This window comes from Schistocerca cancellata, chromosome 5 (assembly GCF_023864275.1).
Source record: "Schistocerca cancellata isolate TAMUIC-IGC-003103 chromosome 5, iqSchCanc2.1, whole genome shotgun sequence".
Classification (NCBI taxonomy): Eukaryota; Metazoa; Arthropoda; class Insecta; order Orthoptera; family Acrididae; genus Schistocerca; species Schistocerca cancellata.
Window position 1 is genome coordinate 619147018 of NC_064630.1, and position 19220 is coordinate 619166237.

At 42.7% G+C, this 19220-nt stretch overlaps 1 protein-coding gene across 1 annotated transcript; it reads left to right on the forward strand.

Moving 5' to 3' along the window:
• The first annotated feature begins 614 nt into the window (after nt 1-614).
• LOC126187561 (neuropeptide-like protein 28) lies at nt 615-18554 on the forward strand. Its single transcript, XM_049928716.1, has 2 exons — nt 615-680; nt 18222-18554. Exons 1-2 carry the CDS (start codon nt 627-629, stop codon nt 18390-18392), a joined length of 225 nt encoding a protein of 74 aa, XP_049784673.1. The 5' UTR covers nt 615-626; the 3' UTR covers nt 18393-18554.
• Nucleotides 18555-19220: the final 666 nt, after the last annotated feature.

Below are 19220 nucleotides of genomic sequence, written 5' to 3' on the forward strand. Positions count from 1 at the left end.
GTGAGTCAGGGTTGTAGCTTACTCCCGATGTTACTCAATCTGTATATCGAGCAAGCAGTAAAGGAAACAAGGGAAAAATTTGGAGTAAGAATTAAAGTCCAGGAAGAAGAAATAAAAGCTTTGAGGTTTTCCGATGACATTGTAATTCTGTCAGAGACGGTCTTTGGACTGAAGACCACAACAACATCCACAGATTAATGTTCTTCATGTCTTTAATATTTCGATTACTATATTGTAGCGAAACACTTGGCCGTGAATAATCACTTCGCTACACGTTAGATACGTCGCATCTTCGTTTTCCTCCAGTCTGTCACGGTTAAATTACAGAGCAGGACCGGTGCCAAGAAAGATTCTTGACTCCCAGCTGTGTTTAGACGGGAGCGTTACACGAGGTAAATTTGTGAGCAGTCAGTCGGAACAGAAAAAGCGTGTTCTGCTCAGTCGTTGACCGTAGAATTTTCCCACAGTTTCGCAAGTTGGCGTCGTCCTGTCCGAGCTTTGACTTTCCGTCTGCAACCGCGAAGTGCGTGCAAAAAGGGACAGTTGTGAGAGAGGTGGAACCTGCTATATGCAACAACGTCACGTGGGAGACTCAGTATATATGGAACAAAAGATCGGTCCCAGAGATGAAGGTACGTAGTTCGAAGGGAGCCAGCGCAAGAACCATGTCGGGAATCACGGTAAGTGTGTGAGAAGTGACGCCAGTAGGCTGATTTTGTTGCTGTTATCGAGCGATGCGGCATGTCTGTTAACACAATGCGCTTTTCTTCGGCAGGAGCAGGATTTACTTTCCAAGTGCCCTGATTTAGATTTTCTATAGTTCCAAAACCATAAGCTCCAATTTACATATATTTCTAAAATGTGAGTAGTGTCTGCCTCATACGTGGCGATTATCAGTCATTTTGGCGTAAATAACCAATGGTTACTTGAGGTTTTCGCGGTGGATTTAATAATCCATCATTTACCGACAGTGCAACACGACAGCTCTTCTGGGATCTGTGAAGGATGATCTTCTTTTACGAAAAGGAAGGAATATATGAAAATCTTTGTGAACACGGTAAAATGTAAAAAAGTCGAACAATACGCACCGTAAAAGAACATAGCATTGAACACCAGAGATATACTCGCCTGCTACAGCCTAACAAATCTGAGGTGTCTAGATCTACGTCTAAGTATTTACTCCGCTAGCCAACAAATAGTGTGTGGCGGAGGGCACAAATCGCGCCAAAGTCATATCCCCCACCCCACCCCCACCCCCCCACGGCCTGTGTGAATGCCTCAGTAGGAGCTCTAATTTCCCTTGTCCTTGAATGGTGATCATTGCGCGATTTGAAAGTTGGTGCTAATAATATATACTCTACATCCTAGGCGAAGATAGGATTTCGGAATTTAATGAGCAGCCCCTCCCGTTTAGCGCGTCGTCTATCTTCAAGTGTGTCCCACTTCAAATTTTCTATGAGATTTGTAACGCTCTCGCGATGGCTAAATGTACCAGTCACGAAACGTGTCGCTCTTCTTTGGTCCTTCTCAATCTCTTGAATCAGATCCAACTGGTAACGGTCCCGTACAGACGAACAATACTCTAAGACTGGACGAACTAACGTATAGTAAACAATTTCCTTTGTTGAAGGACTGCATCGCTTTGGGATTCTGCCAGTAAACCGCAATCTAGAGTTCGCCTTGCCCGTTACTTGTGTAATCTGACAATTCCATGTGAGATCATTTCGAATAGTCACATCCAGATACTTGACTGATGTTACCGCTTCCAAAGACTGGACATTTATTTTGTACTCGTGCATTAATGGGGATTTTCGCCTTCTTACACGCAGTAGGTTACACTTACTAATATTGAGAGATAACTGCCAGTCATTATACCACGCATTTATTTTCTGCAAATCCTCATTCACATTTTCACAACTTTCGTGTGACACTACTTTCATGAAGACTACAGCATCATCGGCAAACAGTCTAAGGACACTGTTAATACCATCCACCAGATCGTTAATGTAAATCGTAAAAAGCAGCGGACCTATTACGCTGCCTTGTTGCCCTCCTGAAGTTACGCTTGTTTCTGTTGAAGTCACCCCATTCAGGACGACATACTGCTACCCGTCTGTTAGAAAACTTTCTATCCAACCGCATATGCCATCGGATATACCGTAAGCGCGCACTTTTTGGAGCAAGCGACAGTGAGGAACTGAGTTGAACGCCTTTAGAAAGTGGAGAAATATGCCATCAACTGGAAGCCGGTATCTAGAGCCTGTTGTATATCATGCAGAAAGAGGGCCAGCTGTGTCTCGCATGGCCACTGCTTCCTAAAACTGTGCTGGTTTCTGCAGATGAGCTTCTCAGAGTCTAGAAAGGTCATTATGTCTGAACACAAAATACGTTACATGCCTCTACAACAAATGGATGTCAGTGGAATTGGCCGGTAATTATGTGCATCCGATTTTCTCCCCTTTTTATAGATTGCTATGACCTGAGACTTCTTCCAGTCACGTGGTACTTTCCACTGTTCCAATGATCTCGGATAGATGATGGATAAGTTAGTGCTGTATTTGCAGTATAGTCAACATATAATCTTACGGGGATACCGTCTGGACCAGATGCCTTCCTGGCATATAAGGATGTTAACTGTTTTAAATCCCAGATACACTAAACACTATGTCAGCCATCCTTGCGTTTGTTCGATAAATGAAAGGGGGAACGGTGCTACAGTCCTCTACCGTAAACGAGTATTTGAAAGCTAGGTTTAGAATATCGGCCTTCGGTTTATCATCATCCGTTACATTACCCGTACTGTCAGAAAGAGAAGGTATTGAATTATTTGTAGCGTTCATAGTTTCTACGAACAACCAAAATTTTTTGGGGTTATTTTCAGAATCTGCAGATAAAATATTGCTTTCAAATTCGTTAAAAGACTCTCTCATCGACCTTTTGACAGCTGCCTTCATTTCGCATAATTTCTGTTTGTCAGCGGGGCAATGACTCCGTTTAAAACGACTGTGCAAAATTCTCTGCCTTCTCAGCAACTTCCTAATATGTTTGTTGTACCAAGGTGGATGCTTTCCCTCCCCTATATTTTTGTTAGGCACATACTTCTCTAGCACATGGTGGATAATACCTTTAAATTCCGACCAAAGATGCTCAATACCTTTGTGTCCCGCGGTGAATGCTTGGAGCTGACTATGAAGATATTCATTAATGACACTTTTATTTGCTTTCCCAAACAACAAAACTCTACGCTGTTTCTTTGGTTTTTTTCCTTTTTTTTTTCTTTTTTTTCCCCCAACTTCCGCTGACATAGAAGCCACAACGACATTATTGTCGCTAATACTTTCATCTAGATTAACTTCCCCAAAAAGATCAGGTCTGTTTGTCACCAAGATATCTAATATGATCCCATGTCCAGTTGGTTTTCTAGCCTATTGCTCAATGTTGTATGCTGAGAGCGTTCCTAGAATAACTTCACAGGAGTCTTTGATTCTGCCCCTGTGATATACGTGTAATTTCCCCAGTTAATGGATGCCACATTAAAGTCTCCACCTATAACTAATGGATAATTTGGATATTTATTTCCTATGTAATCAAGACTTTCCCTGAAACGTTCTGCGACGTAAGTTGCGGATGCTGGTGGACTATAAAAACATCCTAATACAATGGTCAATCCTTGCCCGATTCACAGCTTTATCCAGACTATTTCACAGTCCTACCTAGTATCAATCTCAACTGCTTTTAAACAGCTTTTAACTGAAATGAACACACCACCTCCCATAGCATCAGCACTATCCTTACTAAACATTGTCCAATCCGAGTTCAAAATTTCACTGCTAATTATGTCTGGTTTCTTGTTGAGTCAGCTAGGAGATACGCGATCTGTTGTACTTTTTTTATTTATGTTAGGAACTGAAAACCCATCAAGTCAAGTTCGCACAAAAAATCTTCTTTATTTGGATTGATTACTAGTTTCGGCTAACAATCTAGCCATCATCAGATCATAAAACATTCTTGATTAGTGTTGGTACTATTACGACTTCACACATCGATAAAATCTTTTTTAAAATGACAGCATACGTAAATAACATAATAAAAAACGGTTTTTCACCATTCGTGACCAGTGTAATTGAACTGTGGTCATAAAACAAAGCCGTTATGTCATTAAAACTTAGTAATTTACACAATCAGTAGCATATACAGAGTAGACAATTTTAGTCCACAATCGGGAATTTCTCGGGAGGTTGTAGGTGACAAAGACTGTCCCGCATTGCTACTAATGGCCGTGACCTCGAACGTGATTTACAATGGAGGTTAAAATTATTTTAATGAATGGATATCCTAATATTTCGTTTTATGATTTGAAAAGAGCGGGAAATTTCACGTATTAAATGATATATTACTCAAGGTCATTTCAAGGTCCAGTGAACGTCAAATATACAAATACGTTCCTGATTGTAGCAGGACTTAATTTGGAACACAGGAGGGATACAGCAAAATACAGTCTTAGATTGTAAGCGTCATCCCGAGGAATGGGAAGTGAGTGGACTCGCTCAACGACTTATAAATCAATGATTTACCTTTTATATGCTTGTTCCTTCTTGCAGATGACAAAATAACGTTATACTTTGTAATATATTTATTTTTGGCAATAAACACGTTAGCTAAAACTGAAAGTTCAAACCTTCTTCTATTCAGAGTAAATAGCCAAAACTAAAACTTTTTTGCTTATTTAACCTTCACTGAACCTTGCCATGACCTTCAATAATGTATCTTCTATACTTAAAATTTACCGCTCTTTTAAAATTTTAAATCAAATATTATGACATTTAAAAAAAGAAGCTTTAACTTCCAAAACACCCTGAAAATCACGTTTGAGGTCAAGGCCATTAATAGCAGTCTGTGACCCTCTTCGCCATCTACAACTTTTATCTACAACGTTTTCCTGAATCTCATCTCTGTACCGAGTTATTCCCCGTCCTGAATATGATGATCTCTATTACGAAATGATGTAAATACTGATTAGTCAACTACAAAGTTGAAATGGGATAAGGCCTTTGTTTTATACACTGGCAACGAATGATGAAAAGATGTTTTTAATTATTTCAGGTGTGGATGTTGTCATTTTAAGAAAGATTTTAACGATGTGTGAAGCCGAAATGGCACCAACACTAATCACGAATGGCTTATGATCTGGAGATAGCTAGATTGTTAGCCGAAATAGTAATACATCCAAATAAAGAAGATTTCATATGCGATATTAACTTCATGGGTTTTCAGTCCCTAACTTAAATTTAAAATGGTCACAGCGGCTAAAAATTGTATTTCCACTAGAAATTCCATGGCTTACGAGAAGTTAACATAGTGGCCACCGCCTCATCCTTATGGGATTCAATGATCAAGGAGGCTGTGGAAATACAGTCAGCAGAAGAACGTCTCGACCGAGATTAGAGTTTCCAGCTCGACAAATCATGTAAACTCATTTCACGTCTGCGCTCTTAAAACAAATACTGTTGTAAGTCTACACTGTCTACGCTGCGTGGCATTCCAACAAACGCCATCCACAATAACCTACAAAATACTTCGTAAGCTCTGCGAATTCGCTGACTCTGCGCTTGCTGTGTTTTGCACTTAGAGGCGTATAGTTTTATTTGTGACTGACGCTGTCGTAACTATGTTGTCTCTGACGCATGTGCTTTTACTCTCCAAAGTTAAGTTCTTTAAAAATTTTGAAAGGGACTCATCTTGAGATTGGCTGAATGGTTGTCTGGTGAAATATCAGAAAAACAATATACCGGATGCACTCCATAAAAATGATGGAATAAAAAGTGGTTAGTTTTTATGTGAAGTGGGCTGCAAGTTGCACAGTTTTAAAGATTTGAGACAGGTCATCCTAAATATAAGTAAACACATCGAGGTGCTGTCTTAATCAAGTTATACCGTGCAGTGTAACGTATTTTCTGGTGTACATTCTTTCTTTTTTTCCTGGCTTTACCCCTCGTAATTCATAGGGTCGGCATGTTAATCTGGATTTGGCAGTGTTTGTAGTAAAGGGTGCCCTTGCTGTTGCCATCCTACCCTCTTCCTCCCCCCTCCACCCCCACCCCACCCGAGACGGAATCTGTCTAGTCCATCTATCTGTGTGTAGAGTTATCCTATGTTAAAGTATGTGAATGTTTTTGAAATATATGCGAATACTGTATATGGGTGGGGGGGGGGGGGGGGGCATGGGCACCAGCCCGGCATTCTCTCATCAGATGTGAGGAACAGTCTAAAAATCGTTCCGCGGCTGGTTGGCCACTGGACCTCGTCGCCGTTAATCCGTCGCGAAGTTACGATGCGAGGGCGGCAAGCCTCCCCGAATCTCGGATGAGACGTACAAAAAATGCGACTATCCCTGCGTGTCGAGCTTTCTGACATAGTCAAGTAAATGAAATGTCTACAGCTGCCAAACTGTGAAAATGATTTATTTTTTGTATAAATGTAGATACATACCTTTTTCTGCTGTATTGGAAAACGTCTTCAAAGAGGACATCACGATAAAATATGCGGAACTTGATCAAATAACAGAATGTCACCACCGAAAACCACTCCTCGTCGTCAGGAGAACAGGTCCTACAAATATCAGGATTAACGTACCAAACGTAAGTATTGTTGTGTTTGTTGGAATGACGAACAGATCAAGTACATTGGTGAGTGGTCATAATTTTTTTTTAAAGAGCCAATACTGACATTATACAGTGACAACTCGGAATGTATAGGTAGGGGAAGGGGGGAGCGGGAAGGTAACCACTCAAAAAGAAATTCAATTTTCATCAAATCGTGATTATTGATCGAAGCTTAGCAATTACACACACTGAATCCACAAAGAATCACATGAAATTTTTTTAAATGGAAAGGGAAATAGCAATAGGAACTGCATGCATTGTTGTGAAGGCTTACACAGTGACCAATTTTCCATACCTAAGCGGGTAACGTTTCCATTGCCACCGCAACAGGATCCGATGTTGTTTTCTGCTTTTGGGCCCATTTTCTAAGCATTTCGAATCAATACCAAGCGGCTGCAGCCGTCAATGAATTTTCAATCTGCCTCTTGTATTAGGCCAAATAAAACAGAAGAGAGACAGTTTCAAATAATAGATATTAGTTAGTTCAAAATTGTCACAAACGGATAGAACGACGGATGATAGCTTTGTGTGCAAAAGAATTGTATTATGAGTGTTTTTTGTAAATAACTAATGTGGTGTCACCGGCAGACACCACACTTGCTAGGTGGTAGCCTTTAAATCGGCCGCGGTCCGTTAGTATACGTCGGACCCGTGTGTCGCCACTATCAGTGATTGCAGACCGAGCGCCGCCACGGCAGGTCTAGTCTAGAGAGACTCCCTAGCACTCGCCTTAGTTGTACAGCCGACTTTGCTAGCGATGGTTCACAGTCTACATACGTTCTCATTTGCAGAGACGACAGTTTAGCATAGCCTTCAGCTACGTCATTTGCTACGACCTAGCAAGGCGCCATATTCAGTTACTATGTCTTCTGAACAGATAATATTGTGACTCATGTACCGTCATGAGCGACGTTCATCATTAATGGGTTAAAGTTAAGTATCAAACTAATTACGTCCGCTTTCTGAATTCTAATTCCTTGTCATGTTCCAGACCTCACGTCAGTATAGTTCTTCCCTCCTCACGCCAGCCTGCGTGAGCTAAAACGCGTGCATTTAGGCCTGCTCTAGTAACACGGTGTTGGCTCTTCTGCCAACACAACAACTAGCTCTTATTGGGGTAAACACCTGAGCAAGTTTTCCGGCAAATAATGAGCCACTTTTCCCGACAGTATGTGATTCACAGAAGAAACTATCAGACTGAAGTAAATAACAAGGAACTACAGCTGTAGGCCAAGAGACGTTGTTTAAACAATGATGTTGTAAAATAAATATGTTATTCTCCACAAAAGTAAGGTTACAAGAGTAATATAAACGACTTACCTCACATCAGACGACTCAAAACCAAAAATAATAAAAAAATAACGGAACGAGTTTCCTGTATCAATCTCGCTGACAAAAATGGTCATGTACCTGAGGACTAGTGTGATCACTTCGCGTCAGACAGTAGCGCTGTTCACGGCAAAAACTATGCAATGGCCACTTTTCTCGTCCTGCCCACTTTTACACACGTTGCCCTACTGACGTTATTATTAAGTGTTAAACTACATAAATTGTATGTCACATTAATTAGTAACGGCAATTGCAATATGAGACACCAGACACGGTCACAGATGTTTACTAATTTTTGTAATTTAGTTTTTCTTTCTCTCACTGCGTTGTATTATAGCAACCTTAATTTGATTTCATATTATTTGCTACAAACGTGCAGCACATTTGAAGATGGCCGATGCGCATTCATGAGTCCATGTTATTTCAGTTCGAAATTTATGTCATAAGACCTGGTCTGTTCGATTTGCGCGCGCATTGGATGACAAGCCATAAAATATTCCCCTTCTGCCATATATTGCCCTCTGCGTTGTCCCGCTACTTGCCACTAGCTCTCTGAGATAAGAGCCGTTAAGTCCCGTTAAGTCCCGGCCGAACTGACTAACATCAATTAAAATTAGATACATCTTGAAATATTACAGTCTGTGTATGTATTTTTGTTGGTTACAGAGCAAGAATGATACTCTTAATATGCTCATAGCGTTAGTTGACTTTTTTTCGTTTCTGCTGTTGGTTGCTAGAAGCTTATCATTATAAAATGCGGCTGAGAACCGCGTGATCGTACGGACACTTGACTCGGGCGCATGCGCCGGCTGATCGCTGTTTGACGACCACGAACTCAGATCGTTGACCTTGAGAACTGATCCCTGCTACAACCACATGCTGAATTACATCCGAAATTGGCGCGGTCCGGGGCAGTGTTGTACGGCGTTTCATGGGATGAAACGCACTGGAGTTTCCTTGCATACCTCTTTCCTTAATTTTCGCGACAGATAAATACCCAGAAGCGTTAAGTCTGGTGAGCGTGCAGGCCACTTCGTGTTTCAGCGAGACTGTGGTTACTATTTGTTTCTATTTTACCACACACACCGTCTTCAAAAATGGTTCAAATGGCTCTGAGCACTATGGGACTTAACATCTGAGGTCATCAGTCCCCTAGAACTTAGAACTACTTAAACCTAACTAACCTAAGGACATCACACACATCCATTCCCGAGGCAGGATTCAAACCTGCGACCGTAGCGGTCGCGCAGCTCCAGACTGAAGCGCCTAGAACCGCTCGGCCACACACCATGTTGATGAAGTCGTCTTCAAAGGCTGTTTCTAGCGCAACAGAGAAGTGTCTCTAGTTCAATTAGAAAACATACATCAGAAGACCTCACATTCATTATATAGAGTGGGTCACCCAAAATTTACATTGCAAATATTGCGGAAATAGAAATTGCTATTGATGTGCGGTTGACATGGAATGGATTGGTAGTCAGGGGCTAGTACTTTTAGCCAGTCAACAGAGTGTAATCATCATCATCATTTTCTTCGGGCCTTTGTCCCACTGAAGCGCGGTGTTGGCCTTGTTACGATGGAATTTGGCAATGTTAGTATCAGATGCCCTTCCTTTCGCCACACCGTACCCCTGGGATGGAATCAGTGTACCCCAGCTGTCTGCGTTCAGGGAAAGCAATGAAATAGTGTGAACGTTTTCAAATGTCTGCGAGTCGTGTAACTGAGACGGGATGTGGGGACCAGCCCGGCATTCATCTACTTCGATGTGGAAAACCGCCTAAAAACCACTTCCAGGCTGACCGACACACCGGCCCTCGCCGTTAATTCGCCGGGCGAATCCGATCCGTGGCCGGCGCGCCTATCTGAGTCCAGGAAGTAACACATTAGTGCCCTCGGCTAACCTGGCGGGTTAGTCAATAGAGTGTTCAAATGGCTCTGAGCACTATCGGACTCAACTGCTGTGGTCGTAAGTCCCCTAGAACTTAGAACTACTTAAACCTAACTAACCTAAGGACATCACACACATCCATGCCCGAGGCAGGATTCGAACCTGCGACCGTAGCGGTCGTGCGGTTCCAGACTGTAGCGCCTTTAACCGCTCGGCCACTCTGGCCGGCAATAGAGTGTAATAATACTTACAAAGTGTATATTTTGTCCAAACTTACACTTTTTTAAATGGAATGACTGTTGACATCAACAAACTAAAAGTCGGGTAAATTAAAATTCCAGTGGCGTTTGTTGCAGGAGTCCAGTGCGAGTCGTTTTCGATATATTGTATTTTGATAAGTTCTAGACAGACACTGTTTGTGCCGTTGAACTTGCGTAGTTGCAAGGTACGATGTTGTTATGTTTTCTTACAGTGGGCTTGTGTTTTCCTTGAGTTCATTGCGACTTACTAGCCAGTGTGTGACAGTCCAAGCAGCAGGTCGTGAGTGGACGATGGGATTTACAAATGCAAAAATAGCCGACATGCTCGTGGTGTATGGAGAATATAGGAAGAATGAACCACTGACGTGAAAGCTGCAGTGTAATACCTAAACAATGTGAGAGAAGAGAACAAGTAATGACAGAAGAAGTCGAAAATAATGTTATTGCTCCTGGTGCAGTTGACCTGCATATTAGCTCCTGCACAGACGCACGAGGAAATGGCCTGAGTCAGGCAGGTACGCCATATATTCTCCATCGGCATAGGTTCCATCCCTACCACATCAAGAGCTTTATGGAAACGATTGTGAGAATCGTGTTAACTTCTGTACATGAACATTAAGAGAGGATACTACAGGTGTATCATGTGTCTTGTTTAGTGATGAAGCCACATTTAGAGTCAAAGCCAGTTATACCGCCGAAACAAACACTATTGGTCTGTTGACAGTCCCAGTTGCTTCCGTGAAGTAGAATAACAGCGTCCATTGAGTGCAAACTTGAGGTGTGGGATAGTGAACCATCAGCTCATAGGCCCATGTTTCACAGATGGAACACTGACTACGCAGAAGTATCGCAACCTCCTAACAGACCATCTTCCACGGGCGCTATAAGATGGATGCTGTAGACTAGGAGGAACCTGTCGTACCAAGAAGACAGTTGTCCAGCCGACAGTGCATACCAACTTCACCCGACGCCTACTCGGACATTTCCGGTAAAATGCTAGTACGTGCGCAGCAGTCGTTCCATAACAGACTGGAAGAGTGTATTGAAGCTGCTAGTGGTCATCTTGAACGCAACCTACGAAAGTCAATTGTACTTTTGTCATTTGGAGCAGTAGTATCAAATTCCATATTGCAGGCATGCGGTTACTTCTTTAACTCTCTTTACATCCATTTCAGTACCAGAGAAAAGGGTAGGAGGTTATCAGATTAATCTCATCACTTAACTTGGAAGGTGATACAACGGTATATGTAGACGTATCATTCGAATCAGCAGGTGACAATGTTATAAGTACGTTGTCTTCGCAAAAGCCAATATCACTTGTGGTTACAGCAAACAACAAGCTAAATCGCACCCCTACAGTCGAAAAATGACACCTCACCATAGCTTTGAATGATTTTTAACTAGTTTATAAAAGTGTGCAAAACACAGATCAAAGCACTTCCAACTGGAATTTCCTATGCCCCACTTGCAGCCTGCTCCGGTAATGGCTGTAAAAATCAAAGATATACAACAACCCACACCTCTCTCACGAATTGTGGATGAAAGGTGTTAAGAAAATTTCTCTTTGATGCCACAGATCATTTAGAAATTAAGATGAATATTTGAAGGTTATACACATTACAGTAAACGTAAATACTTAATGGTGATTAAGTATGCTGAGTAACTGAATCAAGCGTCGGAAAAAGCATCTAGCTGCCAGCTGCTATCTAGGAGGTGTTGTTGTTGTTGTGGTCTTCAGTCCAGAGACTGGTCTGATGCAGCTCTCCGTGCTAATCTATCCTGTGCAAGCTTCTTCTAGTACCTACTGAAACCTACATCCTTCTGAATCTGCTTAGTGTATTCATCTCTTGGTCTCCCTCTGCGATTTTTACCCATCTAGGAGGTAAGGGAATTAATTTTCCTCAAACCTTGTTGGAACTGAGAACAGGCAATCATACTACGTCGTGAAGATTCGGACGTAGTGCTCATACTATGGAGTCTAATCTCTGCAGCAGCGTCTAGCGGAGAACGAGTGTAGTAAATCGGAAACCATTCCGCCCCAGTGCCTGTAGTCGTTTCTAGATACTCTTAGCCTTTCGAAATAGCAAGGGCTATATAAATTAAAAAATAAAACAGTCCACTGCGTCAGTCACAGGTTTATTCTCCCACTATACGTTTCGATGCGTCAGTCACAGGTTTATTCTCCCACTATACGTTTCGATGCTTCACATCATTCTTCAGGTGGAGAGCGGTGTAGTTATATTGCTGGTGTTAGAGAAGAGAGAATAGATGCCTTCTCAATTCAGCAGAGACTTGGAAAGCAGATTATGTTCCACCTTTTCAAGGCAAGCGGGGTAGGAATTGAGTTATTAGTTATTACATTTGCTCTTCAGTGCTGCACATTACACTTTAATAAATTTTTGTATCTAAGCAAATTTAAACTATCGAAATGCGCAGGTGGAAAATGAAACAAGAGAGTAGCACAGTAAATTATTTTACATATAGAGTGACAATTATTGATCTATATTACACAAAATCGCCATAATTTCTGAACGGTTTGCGTTAAGACGTTCCAACTGCAAGGTTGACCGCGTGGCATGATGACAATCAGCATGTGCATTATGGTTTGGTTTAGCGACGAAACCCACTTTCATTTTCATGGCTTCGTTAATAATCAAAATTGGCGCATTTGAGAGGCTGTGAATCCGCGTTTCTCGAACGAGAAGTCTCTTAACGGATGCTTGTGTGGTGTGCAGTGTCCAGTCATGGAATAATCGGTGCGATATTCCTTGATGGCACTACCGAACGGTGCGTGAAGGTTTTAGAAGATGATTTCATCCCCATTATCCAAAGCAACCCTTATTTCGACAAGACGTGGTTCGTGCAAGACGTATCTTGACCCCATCGAGGCATGAGAGTGCTTGATGTCCTGTAGGAGCACTTTCGGGACCGCATTCTGGCTCTGGGCTACTCCCGAGGCCACTTTCATGGGCCTCGATTGGCCGCCATATTCTCCGGATCTGAACACTTTCGACTCCTTTTTGTGGGGCTGTATTACAGACAAGGTGTACAGCAATAACCCCAAAACTATTTCTGAGCTGAAAACAGCCATTCAGAAGGTCATCGACAGCATCGATATTCAGATACTTCAGCGGGTCATGCAGAATTTCACTATTCGTCTACGCCACATCATCGCCAATTATTGCAGGCATATCGAACATGTCATAACCTAAATCCTAATATCTGTAGTGACCTTTACATGTTGAATAAAGTGTGTGCACGCCGTAATTCGTAACCTATTTACTTTTATTTTTCATGTAGTTCAATAATTGTCACCCTGTATATTTATCTGCTGTTCAGCCCTCGTAATGACGTTCTTTATAGATGAAATATTTGCTTTATTTAGCCCTATTCTGTTTTAATTTGAAATTACGACCGCAGAAGGCGTTCGGCCCGAGACTGAGCTAAGGTGTTGAGTGAAATAAATCGTAAGGGGCTATCAAACAGTTCTTTTTGAAAGCCTACGCTCAAGAACGGGTATGCCAAACAGGCTGAAGATACCCGTTTGGTAAAACGTCATGTCCTGCTGCGTGAAGAAGTCCTTAAATGCCTAGTGCTCATCCTCGTCCGATAGGAATCGTCGACCCTTCAAGGTATTTTTTTTAAGCGAGGGCGGGTGTGATAATCACGTGGGGAGGGATGAGGACTATAGGGCGGGTACTCGAGTGCCTTCCACTTGTGTTGGCTTAACTTCTGCGTTACGACATTTGCGTTATCATGAAGCAGCAGCACTCCTAGGCGCAGCATTTCACAACGGTAGTTCTTAATAGACGTGCTGCCCCATACACATTCTGCATTTTCAGATGGATGTCTACCGGTATTTGTCCTTCAGCAGCAAAGAAAAGAGTAACAGGACGTTGGTCCCGTTTGGAAGCAATGGTAATAATGTCACTGTAGTTCACGTTTCGGCATTTACCGTATGCACGTCGGCAAGACCGTAATCCCTTGACCACAGTTGCGCGGGGTAGCCGCGTTGTCTTGGGCGCCTTGTAACGGTTCGTGTGGTCCCCCCCCCCCTTCCGCCACAGTTCGGTCGGAGGTTCGAGTCCTCCCTCGGGCATGGGTGGTCTGTGTTGTCCTTAGCGTAAGTTAGATTAAGTAGTGTGTAAGTCTAGGGACCAATGACCTCAGCAGTTTGCTCCCATAGGAACTTACCACCAATTTCCAGTTCCCTTGCCTACATCTCGGTGCTTATGTACCGCATCGAAGTAGTGCTACGTTCCATATGCGCTACAGTGAAGTCTTTAAATGGAACCTTTTTGATCGCCTCTTATAAAAGAATGCATCTCGGTCCTTGAGAAGCGAGATGAGCAGTCCTACTGTGTCCAGATGTCAACACAACTGCCGAGTAGCAAGAAATGGGCGTTTGGTTTTTTTCGATAGCGGCAGCGGGGATGGAATATGCTTTACAACGCTGGTGTATCCTGAGGATCCTCACGCAGCTTGACGGAAATCTGCCTGGAGCTTCCTTCCAGTAATGCTTCTTCCCAGGTGCACAGAGAAGACAGGGGTTTCGAAGTCTTCGCTGTCTTACTTAATCTCTTAACTATCTGTAAGTGGATGATAACGGCAAAGCAACCTGTGGGACAGTTCCCCGCTTCCACAGAAGGACATTCATGTGGCTAGTTGGGTAGTAATCCTTTCAGCTGCTCCAAATTAGGTCATCCGTTTGCATGCATCTATATCACTAAACGGCTAAAACGGTCATATGATCTCAGTTGCAGCTTGCCTATCAAACGACTTCCAGGGGAAACAAAATTTTCATTGTCAGTTTCTCTGTGTCTTGTAAAAATGAATCTATGTGTGTATAATTTCTTCCTAAATGACTGGAACTATTTTATTCGGGCGTGATACATATCGTACTTGCGATGAGCAAGCACTGTAGGAGTAAGAACGTCCTACCCATCAAGGGGGTGCGACTGGGTATGGGGATGGAAAAGTTACGTAGCGTGTCACACCCAACTGCCGAGGCTTTATTCATCCTGTATTTAAAAATGAGAGCACTTAGCGACTTGCAACAAACTGTAAGCAAAATGTCACAGATTTAAGAAACTTTTTGTCTCCGTTACCTCCACGAACTAATGAAAGAAAAATAGTTTATTGCTTACTAAATTGTCGGTGTTCATGCACTAAAACTGCCACATTAACCAGACCGATTTTATTTATTGCTTCATTACCGCTAACTCTACTCACAACACATTTCGCTGACGATATTCACGTAGACAAGTGAATGTTCCCGCAAAATTATATCATTGCTAGAAACAGTTCAGAAGATATGACATCATAAACATTGAGATGTGTGAAAACTACCGCATCAGGCGTTCTTTTTTACTGCTTATTCTATTCGCAAGACATTTTGCAGTCAGTACCCAAATAGACCACTTAATGTACTTAAACATATCTTTGTACGACGTATAGTTCAGGAGTTAGGACGTCATACGTAATGAGATTCTTGAAAAACCAGGTTTCCTTCAAACGGACACCGAAGTATGCAGAACAGTGGTGCTCAACCAGTCAGTTGCGATCGTCCGGTTGATCGCCATGACTTTATGAGTCGACCTTTCAACACCCTCGCCAAAAATCGGCTTAAATGAGATGTTGTTGCAAAGTCCAGTTTGTTGACGTTGAGTGTTTTGGGCGGTATCCGTTGGCGGTAAATCCGACAACAATATCCCCGCCTCTTTAGTCTCCATTTACATATCACCGACTTTAACGCTCGCGTAAAGCAACAGCCTTCATTCCTGCAAGGTGAGGTTACTACTCGCTAACTCCTCGCCTTGTTACTTGGGGTTGCGAAGAGAGGGGAGAGCGCTCAGGATTAGCTGTGCCATGAAGCGCAGTGTGCGGTGCTGGAGGGAACAAGCTCAGACTACAGTAGGAGACACAGACCTCAGTTTTCCAGTCTGCACGAAACAAAAACTCGCTTGACGATGATAATATTCAGTTAAATACACTACAGGCCATTAAAATTGCTACACTACGAAGAAATGCAGATGATAAACAGGTATTTCTTGGACAAATATATTATACTAGAACACATGTGATTACATTTTCACCCTATTTGGGTGCACAGATCCTGAGAAATCAGTACCCAGAACAACCACCTCTGGCCGTAATAACGACCTGGGCATTGAATCAAACAGAGCTTGGATGGCGTGTACAGGTACAGCTTTCCATGCAGCTTCAACACGATACCACAGTTCATCAAGAGTAGTGACTGGCGTCTTGTGACGAGCCAGTTGCTCGGCCACCATTGACCAGACGTTTTCAATTGGTGAGAGATCTGGAGAATGTGCTGGCCAGGACAGCAGTCGAACATTTTCTGTATCCCGTACAGGACCTGCAACATGCAGTCGTGCATTATCCTCCTGAAATGTAGGGTTTCGCAGGGATCGAATGAAGGGTAGAGCCACGGGTCGTAGCACATCTGAAATGTAACGTCCACTGTTCAATGTGCCGTCAGTGGGAAACAAGAGGTGACCGAGACGTGTAACCAATGGCATCCCATAACATCACGCCTGGTGATACGCCAGTATGGCGATGAAGAAATACACGCTTCCAATGTGCGTTCATCGCGATGTCGCCAAACACGGATGCGACCATTAAGATGCTGTAAACAGAACCTGGATTCATCCGAAAAAATGACGTGTTGCCATTCGTGAACCCAGGTTCGTCGTTGAGTACACCATCGCAGGCGCTCCTGTCTGTGATGCAGCGTCACGGGTAACCGCAGCCATGGTCTCCGAGCTGATGGTACATGCTGCTGCAGACGTCGTCGAAGTGTTCGTGCAGATGGTTATTGCCTTGCAAACGTCCCCATCTGTTGACTCAGGGATCGAGACGTGGCTGCACGATCCGTTACAGCCACGCGAATAAGATGCCTGTCATCTCGACTGCTAGCGATACGACGCCGTTGGGATCCAGTACGGCGTTCCGTATTACCCTCCTGAACCCACCGATTCCATATTCTGCTAACAGTCATTGGATCTCGACCAACGCGAGCAGCAATGTCGCGGTACGATAAACCGCAATCGCGATAGGCTACAATCAGAACTTTATCAAAGTCGGAAAGGTGATGGTACGGATTTCTCCTCCTTACACGAGGCATCACAACAGCGTTTCACCAGGCAACGCAGGTCAACTGCTGTTTCTGTATGAGAAATCGGTTGGAAACTTTCCTCCTGTCAGTACGTTGTAGGTGTCGCCACTGGCGCCAACCTTGTGTGAATGCTCTGAAAAGCTAATCATTTGCATATCACAGCATCTTCTTCCTGTCGGTTAAATTTCGCGTCTGTAGCACGTCATCTTCGTTGTGTAGCAATTTTAATGGCCAGTAGTGTACTGTGTGTCATTGAAACTGAGATTGCTGTTTGTACTAACATGACAAATAACCGCCTCAACTTTCACACTGTGTAAAGTTGATTCTGAAAAATTATTCACAATACTGCAATAAACAGCCAATAATATAAAAAACCATGTATCTCAGTAAACTGTTTTAAACAGTTCTGATGATCTCAAATTTTTTTTTCAGAATTGTAGTATCTTGAAAATTAAATTCTTTGACTAAAATTTTTGATGGAGAGAAAATTACCTTTACATATATTTTGTGTAATTAAAATGGTTTGAATCAGAGAATATTCAGCCAGTGTTTGATAATGAGAACACTTAATGACTTCCAACAAACTTTTGACGTAATTTTAAGGCTTTTTTAAACTTCATCTCGCTTAGATGCTTAGCACATTAACTTATCTGTAAAGTAATGTGTGGTTTGATCCAGTCTTGCACAAGGACTTGGATTCTATAAAGAATCGGCGTATAGGTGTTTACTGGTTTTAACTAAGCTCTTGACCAAAACTTTCCGCATTGATTCCTGTCACTTCCTACAGTTTTTTTTTTTATTTCCTTTCATGGTCCGTCTTTAAATTTCTCAGAGAAAAGCTACTTCACAAACTCATTTCAGCTGTAGTTTAAAGGTACAGCCTACAGCTGCAGCCAGTTGCTGAGATGTGTACGATGGTCGCTGAGCAGCCTCCTACGTTTCAGATGCTCCTGCTGCTGGTGGCGATGCTGGTGGCGGCTGGGACGGCGCAGTTCTACGGCTACGGCTACGGCTACCCCTCGTACTACGGCTACGGCCGCGGCTACTACCGCCCCTACTACGGAGGAGGCTACTACAGACCGTACTACAGGCGCTACTACGGCTACTACGGATGATGGAACTAGCGCAGGAAGTTCCTGGCTTCGACGCACCGTCATTACCCATCAGCTTACTCTTCTACGCTTTATCGTACATATGTATGGACTTGCCTTCGAAACTTAATTGTGCGTTTCATTGTGGTTAATAAAGCAAAGTTTCAGCTGGTACAGCTCCAAATACTCTTTCGTAACTTTCCTGAAAACATACACCTCCTCCGAGGCAAAAATACCGTAAGTGAAGTGCGGTCGAGATGTGATGAAAAGTTATAAATAATACACTGTGACACTGATAGCGTGCACAAAGGATGTTGTGAAAAAAAATCGTCTTTTTCTCCATACTGTTTCATTGAGCTGTGGTGCTGGACCGAGCAGGCTTATCCACAATTCCCGTGATCTACCACTAAAAAGCTTGGAAAATATTCGATAATACAGCGGAAATGTTGCTTAATTAAGCACAAGAAAAGAACTGCGTAACTCATACGCGATTTGGCAATGAAGCGATCCCAATGCAATTTTCATTTCTCAACCAACCATCTTAAAGCATCATAAGTTCTTTCCTCTCTTGTATTCACGATTCAATTCCCTGCATGACAATAGTAAATTGGAGGAAAAAAGAAGAAACCGAAGTTTGCTTGCCGTGTCTCCACAGATTACCCACAGAGGCACACAATGATTTTCTATTTATAGAAGGAGTCGCCTCGATATGCTTCCACTAGGAAGGACAAGAAAGGTCTGTGCAAATGGAGATTGGATATCATTACTTAATCCACATTTTAATTAAAATTAATTAAGATTACAAAATTCCGCATAAATCAGCAACTTAAAAGGATCGCTCCCAAAACCAAA

Bases quoted from the DNA above. Each gene is read 5' to 3' on its own strand.
- LOC126187561 (XM_049928716.1), top strand. From the start codon at position 627: ATGAAGGTACGTAGTTCGAAGGGAGCCAGCGCAAGAACCATGTCGGGA. The intron at 681-18,221 runs GTAAGTGTGTGA...CCTACGTTTCAG, and splicing joins GAACCATGTCGGGAATCACG to ATGCTCCTGCTGCTGGTGGC.